The sequence below is a fragment of the Cajanus cajan genome, chromosome 4 (genome assembly GCF_000230855.2).
Source record: "Cajanus cajan strain Asha chromosome 4, NIPB_CcT2T_4, whole genome shotgun sequence".
In the NCBI taxonomy this organism is placed as follows: Eukaryota; Viridiplantae; Streptophyta; class Magnoliopsida; order Fabales; family Fabaceae; genus Cajanus; species Cajanus cajan.
This window is the reverse complement of record NC_138520.1, coordinates 22,589,359-22,597,653: the sequence shown is the minus strand read 5'-3', so window position 1 is coordinate 22,597,653 and position 8,295 is coordinate 22,589,359. Positions and strand designations below refer to the sequence as shown.

Here is an 8,295-nt window from a genome sequence, read left to right as displayed (position 1 = left end):
GAATTCAATTTCGTCGCTAATTTTAACTAATATTTAGCAACCGAATTTAATTTCGTCGCTAAAAAAATCAAAATTTCGGATTTAGGGACCGAATTAAATTTCGTCGCTAAAAAATCAAAATTTCTAATTTAGCGACCGAAATAGCGACCGAATTGAATTCGGTTGCTAATTTTAAATAATACTTAGCGACCGAATTCAATTCCATTACTAAATTTAACTACTATTTAGCGACTGAATTCAATTCCGTCGCTAATTTTAACTATTATTTAGCAACCAAATTCAATTTCGTCGCTAAAAAAAATCAAAATTTATAATTTAGCGACCGAAATAACGACCAAATTTAATTCCGTCGCTAAATTTAACTACGTTTTAGCGACGAAATTCAACTTCGTCGCTAATTTTAACTATTATTTAGCAACCGAATTAAATTTGGTCGCTAAAAAAATAAAAATTTATACTTTAGCGATCGAAATAGCGACCGAATTCAATTCTGTCGCTAAATTCAACTACTATTTAGCGACCGAATTCAATTTCGTCGCTAATTTTAACTAATATTTAGCGACCGAATTAAATTCCGTCGCTAAAAAAATCAAAATTTATAATTTAGCGACTGAAATAGAGACCGAATTTAATTTCGTTGCTAAAAAAAATCAAAATTTATAATTTAGCGACCGAATTTAATTCCATCGCTAAAAAATCAAAAAAATTTATTTAGTGACCGAAATAGTGACCGATTTTCTAGTGACGACTTATTTTGGTCGCTAAACCGGTCGCTATTTTGATTTTTCATAATCGGTCGCTAAATCAGTCGCTAAATAACGACTGATAAATTTTGGTCGCTAATTTCGGTCGCTATTTTGCAATTTTCTAGTAGTGCTCTTTGATTGGTTTGTATAAGTCAAAAGAAAATCGCATATTTATTGATATCAAGATCATAGCCGAACCAATGCTTTTGAAAATAATGGTTTGCCTCCTTATCAAAAAGTTGAAAGAGGTTACAAAAAAAAAATGGGGAAGGGATCTATAATGAGTTATGTGTTGGACAAAGTACAATAGGCTAATTTGGCTATCCACCTACAAAGGTGATGTCAACATCTTTTATTGATATCAAGATCATAGCCGAAACTGTGAGGAAATGATTTAGTTCGAACTCAAACCTTTAGAGAGGATGATGTACAAGAAACTGTACCTAAAGTGGGTGGATAGGATAATATGGCTTGCAAAAGAATTCAATACCTTAGGTTTTGCCACCTTTTTAGGAGAGGATGGCAAGTCCACTATAGAAAGTGTAGGCCATTGCATTGAACAATGTAAAGAAGCTAGCCAAAAATAAACTCCAACTATTTCCTTTGTTACTTATAGGAGTAACTTTTACATGATACCTGAATCTACCCCCAATTTAGTGTAAAATCTTTCCAATATGTGAATATTGTGTTCATGATTGATTTTATCAGCCACAATTAAAAGTCATGACTGTCGACTTAATGAGCACCATACAAATGGTGGATGAATTGGTTGGGAATTTCATTTTGAGATTTTGAAAAATGGGAAGTCATCCCTCAATACAACTACTAGAAATGAATGTGTTTTAATGATAATCGATAACATGTATCCCTAACTTAAATAAGGGCTAGTGGCACAGAGTGGCACAGGAGTATCAACTGATAAAAAAGCCAAATACGATTTCGACATTATGAAGGTTGAACAAATATTTGATCATTTGTTAAAAGATCACCAAAATTTGGATAAAGAAAAACCATTAAATGCCATCAACAAAAGAATTGATGGGTAAAAATTATTGTAAGTGGCACAACATATAGCCATCTTACAACAAATTGCATACTATTTTGAAAAGCTATACATAAGGATTTGAAACAAGGTTGCTTCAAGCTAGTTGAAAAAGGTACTATTGGCATGGCTGTGGATAATGATCCTTTCCCCAAATTGGACATTAACATGGTTTTGATCACCTCTAAAGACAAAGCGAAATATGTGTGAAGAGAAAAGGTGGTAAAATCGAAAATTCCTTAAAATAGTCAAAAAAAACATTAGTATTTACCAAATACAAATGCTGGATAAAAGGGGGATTTGGGTTCCACACAATGCTTCCATCGACCACAAGATTTATACCACAAAAAATTTGTCATATAGTAATACAAACTGTAATGATATAATACTTCTCACTAAAAATTACTTTTACCTATTATAGATACAATATATGTTGATATATTATTAAAAAGTGTAGGTATAAACTATAGTGCCACATAATATATGTTGTTAAATCTCATTCAAAATTAATACTAAAATTCTGTGAAGTTATATGTCAAATAAATTTATGCTTATATATTTTGTATCTATAGTGACACTTTTTTATATTTTATTATATGTAACATTTATTGATGTGATACCTAAACCAAAAAGAATCATTGGCCAAGAGTTAATCGCCATGCGGCAAGCTAAGACAAACATGGAGGACTACTAATAATTTGAGGACTTAAGACAACATATTCAAGTAGCAAAAGTCGGCTTGAAGGTCACCTATGATCTCTTACCTTAACAAAAGAAACGGGTTGTTAAATTCCACGTGGAAAACATGATAAATACTATTTGTATCACCGTTCATAATGAGGAAGTTCATATTAGCAAAACGATCAAAACCATCCACATATGCTAAGGTGGATCATATAAGCCATAAAAGAAATGAACTATTATCGAAGACTCCAAGAAGTGGTCTAATTTGAACCTTGAAGAGGAGGCTTCGACAAACAAGGTCATCAAGAAAATGAAACAAACTTTGGAGACTATCACCATGTTGGTAGACAGAGGACATGGGGAGTTCTTTAATCCAAAGGTTATATAGGATCTAGATCAATCTTTTCGAAAGACCCTAGAGGTTTTAAAATGTGATCAATCGAACTCGACAATAATGAATCAGTTAAACTTGGGTGCAGTACTGATCACTAGCCCTATAAATGCCTTGGAAGAAAATGCGATATATTAGGACACCCAGCCGTTGGAAGAATCGAGTAAGGACCACAACTTAAAAAAATTGAGAATTCTTAGTTGGAGGATTGATAAAATGGGGATGACCTTTTGGTTTTGGAGATAGATGTTATTGACTTGATATAAACTTGGTTATATATTTTAATTAATTAATAACATAACACTAAATCTTGTTCAATGCTCCATGTTATTTTCTTTTTGTGTTTTTAACCATGATATTGGTACAAAGTATCCGCTATCAGAAGTAGTGATCTAAATCGAGATTCATGATTATACACAAAATGAGTATTCCCTTTCCAATATACTCTATTCAAAACCCAAGGTGGGGATTCAAACTTAGGACAATTTGATCAAGGGATAGGGATATAAGTTGTTATCACTTGTATCAACCAATTCCAATATTTTTCATGTCATTTTCTCATTAAATTACTCGTTTCTATCAATTTTCAAAAACAACGCACAAACTCACGATCAAGATTATCAACAACAAAAAAAATATTGATTATTTTTAATCTAAAATATTTGAAGGATTAAAAATCAAAGACTTAAAAATCACAAAAGAATTAGTGATTATTATTTGTTTCAAATCATGATGATAAGGAATCATCTTTTTGCAAGAATAGAATTTGTTGAAAAACCTTGAATCCTACCAAATAGATATCGAATTTGGCCATGGAGTATTATCGTGGTTTTTTTAGTAAATCAAGGTAAATAAGAACACCCACAACCTAGAAAAGTTAAATTGAACAAGTACCTCAAAGAATTTCTTATGTTAAATCAATATATCGATCAATTTATTTAAACCAAAATATCCACTAGAGAGGAAGAATATATCAATATAACTCATATATAACAACATACTTATTACAATAATAATTAGTTGGAGATGGTAAAAACACACTGAAGACACTTATCCAATCAAAATAATTGACACTTCGAAATTAGTTGTTGTTGTCATACCAAGATTGCTTTAGAAGATACTCAATTGTCTTCTTGTCCACCTGGAAAGCTTTGGTTAAAACCTCTGTAGAAATAGGTGGAGTAGCTTTAAACAAAGCATTTGCGATAGTGATAGTTCCTGGATTTTGACTGCTAAGAGCAGCAATGGCAACTGCATTTCCATACCCCACATTCAATTGAAAATGAACGAGACCAATTGGGAACACAAACACATCGCCCTTATTTAGCACTTTAGTAAAGAGACGATTTCCATCTTGATTGGATGACACAAATCCAACGTAGAGAGTTCCCTCAAGGACTATAAGAATTTCTGTGCCACGAGGGTGAGTGTGAGGAGGGTTTAAACCCTTTGGTGCAAAATCTATGCGAGCCAAAGATATGCCAAGTGTGTTTAGCCCTGGAAGTTGATCAACAAATACAGGAGTCACGTGTGAACCCAATGGATTGTCAGTTTTTCCAGGTTCGACGTGTTGGAAGAAATCTTCAGCTTTCACAAGTTTGGGATCTTTGCAGAACTTTCCATTCACAAACACTGCATATTAACAAGCAAGAGTTTTAATTAAAAAAGTAAATTATAATATATATATATATATCATGAAATTAACAAGCTCTTAGAATTTGAGTTGTAAGGAATGTTAATTTGTACATACCACCGTCAGTTTCTTTCACTGCCACGCAAAAATCTTGCAGAGGACTTGGGTCATAGGCTGAGACAACGGAGGATGTCAAAGCCAAGATAGCAACAATGAAGTAAGCAACCTTCATATTTTCCTAATAGTCTTGAATGATTGATTGTGCTGTATATATGTAATCGCTTGTGAGAATTGAATTTTGATTCTTGTGAAGCTTGCTATTTATAATGACGAAGCATTGAATTGGTTTGCAGTTCATCTTTTCCCTCATGAATTCTTTATTTGATGATGAACCATTCCTTAACGACTAATGCCTACTTGATCAAAGAGTAGACTAATTAAGCAGATGTTCCGCAAGAAAATGAAAAGGCAAGTGTTTTGATATATTACCTTGACTTTGTACCCATTCCTAACATTATTTTATAATGGGAAGCTCCTTAACTGAGTCAAAGTTCAATTAAGACTTTGTCCCAATTTTTCAGACTTGATTTGACAATAATAGTTTAATGTTTTTAAATTGTTTATTGTTTTCGTAACTCATCTTCTATTGGCTTCTTGTTACTGTTGTAAGATTAAACATGGTCATCCAAAGCCCTTGGTATATGGAAATGTTTTGAGGGATTGGGTCTCAATTGGAACCATCACTAATAAATATATATCTTTTGACTTTGCACTTTGCACAGCGCCCTGCTGCAATTGCTTCAGGTCATAATTTAAATATATAACATTATAGTTTTATTTATTTATTTATTTATTTATTTTTATTTTTATTTTTATTTTTATTTTTATTTTTTTTTATATATATAGGATTACTTTGGTTTTGTTTCTCTTAAATATCTTTCTCGTTTTAGTTCATATATATTTTTTATTCAATTTTATATAATCTTTGTTCTTATTTATGATGATACAATAGAAATTAAAAAGACAAGTCTGATGTTTTAAGAATAATATTGATTTAAAATAAAAATCATCCAATATCATAGATATATATTAGAAGTTTATAATTTTATAGCGGTAAAAAAAAATGGTAACATCATAGTTTGTCATTTTATATGACATTACATCTTATAAATTTGGGCGCTGATATTGATTTAGAAAGGAGGGATATGATGATATTCAAAGGATGGATTCTCAATTCCACTATTATTTTGCAATTGCAAAGTATAGGAACATAACTCTATGTAGATTCTATGCATTTATATATAGAATTATTTTGGTTTACTTGCTTTTTAATATCTTTCTTGTTTTAGGTCATATTTTTTTTTATTTCATCTTATATAATATTAGTTCTTATTATGATGACATAATTTTAATTAAAATTAGTTTAAATTGACAAGTATAGTTTTTTCCATGCCCAATAGTATTGATTTAAAGAAAAATTTAAAACATATTTTTATTTTCTATAATTTTATTAACTTTATCTTTTTGTCTTTATAATTTAAAATAGATTTTTTTAATTTTTATATCTTTTTCAATCTTTTTAGTCCCTGTACTTTGAAATAATTTTTTTAGTTTCCATATTTACAGTTTTTTTTTAATTCTTTTAGTTCTTTTTGTTAATATTTTTTTATAATATAATATATTTTGGGTTGATGTTTTAGAAGTTTTTAATTTTCTAAGAGTATAAAAAATGTATCTTAGCAATATGTATCATAGGTGAGAGTAGGAAAGAGACACAAAGTGTCTAAAACAATGTTTTAAAAAAAAATAATGATAAATATTAAAAAAAAAAATTACAAACTATAAAAATTAAAAAGGCTTATCTTAAATTACAAGGATTAAATATAATTAAAAAGATCAGTTTAAAAATTAAAAATGTCTATTTAAAATTATAAGAAAAGATTAAATAAGTAAAATATAATGACTAATTAAAAAATATGTGAACTTAAATAAAATATTTCGATATGAGATATTTATATTAAAAATTTATAATATTATAATGATTGAAATGGTAACATCAGCTAAAATGAAACGAAAGAAGAAAAAATAGGGGTCTGTAAAAATAATTCAGCGAATCAAAACAAAAAAACAACTTTATATTTCAAACATTAAAAAGATATTAAATCTTTAAAACTCTTACATCAGTAAATATATGATAGTACAATATATATATATATATATATATATATATATATGTGATTTTTTTTATTGTAATTTATAATTTATGTTTTTGTTAAAATAAATCGATCAACTATTATATATGTAATTTTTGTTGAGATACGTTTTGCTTAGTAATTAAGTGTTTGATTAGACTAACGAGAGTTAGAATTTGATCTATATTATTATCGTTGATATCTTATTCATAAATAAATAAAAAGATATATGCTTTTATTTTGAATTTGACCAAGTTTTATTGAGGACTTGTGTCATATTAATCAAATAATTTTATAAAAAAAATAGTATTTTATTTGTACAATATTGTACATAATAAATATTTTTTATACAATTAAATTATTTAATAAATAAACATTTTAAATATATAATTTTTATAATATTCAATATATATAATTTTTCTTACAAACTCCCACCAGACGTAAGTTTAGACTTGAATTCTAAAGAATCATTAAACTTTAACCTGGGTCATTGTGGACTTTTTTATTGATTTGTAGTAAAGATGTTCATGGATCAGTTTTTTTGAAAAATCCGAATTAAATCAAACTAAATCGTTTTATAAAAGTGGATTGGTTAACCGATCCATTTTTTATAAAGTGGATCAGTTTGATTTTTTTAAAATATGGATCGGTTTTTTTGAAATTAGATCGGTTCGGTGTGGTGCGGTTATCCATTTTTTACTCATATATGGATCGGTTTTTTAAAAAAATCGAGCCGAACCAAACCAATCTATTTTGTAAAAATGGATCGTATATTTGAACCAGTTTTATAAAGTGGATCAGTTTGGATTTTTTTTTTAAAATGGATCGGATTTTTCAATGTGGATCGGATCAGTTGTGGATCAGTTCGGATCAATTTGGATTTTTTGCAAACCCTTAATTTGTAGGAAGGTTTTTTTTTTCCTTGGTTTGTAGGAAGATCATTTTTTTCCCTTCTTCTCTAGCTAATATATACAAGTAAAAGTAAAATCTAGCCTAATGTTAGGGATTTGACTAACATGACTCCAACTTTCTTGTTGAATTATGTACTATAATCCAGAAATTGAACTAGGCATGAATTTTTCCATGTTTCATTGGGATTATATTTTCTTACTTGATTGTGTAATTCCTTGTTTAGCATAAAGATCGACCCAGGGTGATTTGCAAAAGGATCGATCGAGGACCTAGTCATATCTATTGTGTAGCTTTCCTGGATTTTTTTTTAATGACATGGATTTTTTTTAATGACAAGAAATACATATCTTACATAAGGATAGGGGAAATAATTGGAGACACTATGAAAAATAATAGGTTTAATGAGGTTTATATTTGGCCTTACCAGAGGTTTTAACCTCCATTAAGTGCATTACCTGTAGTTGGACTTTCCCTTAGTAAATTGTCTATGGTTAATGTATTACCTGAGGTTTTGAACAACTCTCAAAAATTGCTAAATTTACCCGTGATTTGGTATATGGAAATGTTTTGAGGGATTGGGTCTCAATTGGAACCATCACTAATAAATATATATCTTTTGACTTTGCACTTTGCACAGCGCCTCTGCAATTGCTTCAGGTCATAATTTAAATATATAACATTATAGTTTTTTTTTA

The 8,295-nt window shown here is 29.2% G+C and overlaps 1 protein-coding gene across 1 annotated transcript; it reads right to left on the bottom strand.

Moving 5' to 3' along the window:
- Positions 1-338: 338 nt before the first annotated feature.
- LOC145956760 (germin-like protein subfamily 1 member 7) lies at positions 339-6,920 on the bottom strand. Its single transcript, XM_083072404.1, has 2 exons — positions 4,614-6,920; positions 339-4,495 (listed from the first exon to the last, which is right to left on the bottom strand). Exons 1-2 carry the CDS (start codon positions 4,726-4,728, stop codon positions 3,945-3,947), a joined length of 666 nt encoding a protein of 221 aa, XP_082928530.1. The 5' UTR covers positions 4,729-6,920; the 3' UTR covers positions 339-3,944.
- Between the last annotated feature and the right edge of the window lie 1,375 nt (positions 6,921-8,295).

Coding starts and splice junctions, on each gene's coding strand:
- LOC145956760 (XM_083072404.1), bottom strand. CDS start 4,728: ATGAAGGTTGCTTACTTCATTGTTGCTATCTTGGCTTTGACATCCTCC. Junction 4,496..4,613: donor AGTGAAAGAAACTGACGGTG/GTATGTACAAAT, acceptor GTTAATATGCAG/TGTTTGTGAATGGAAAGTTC.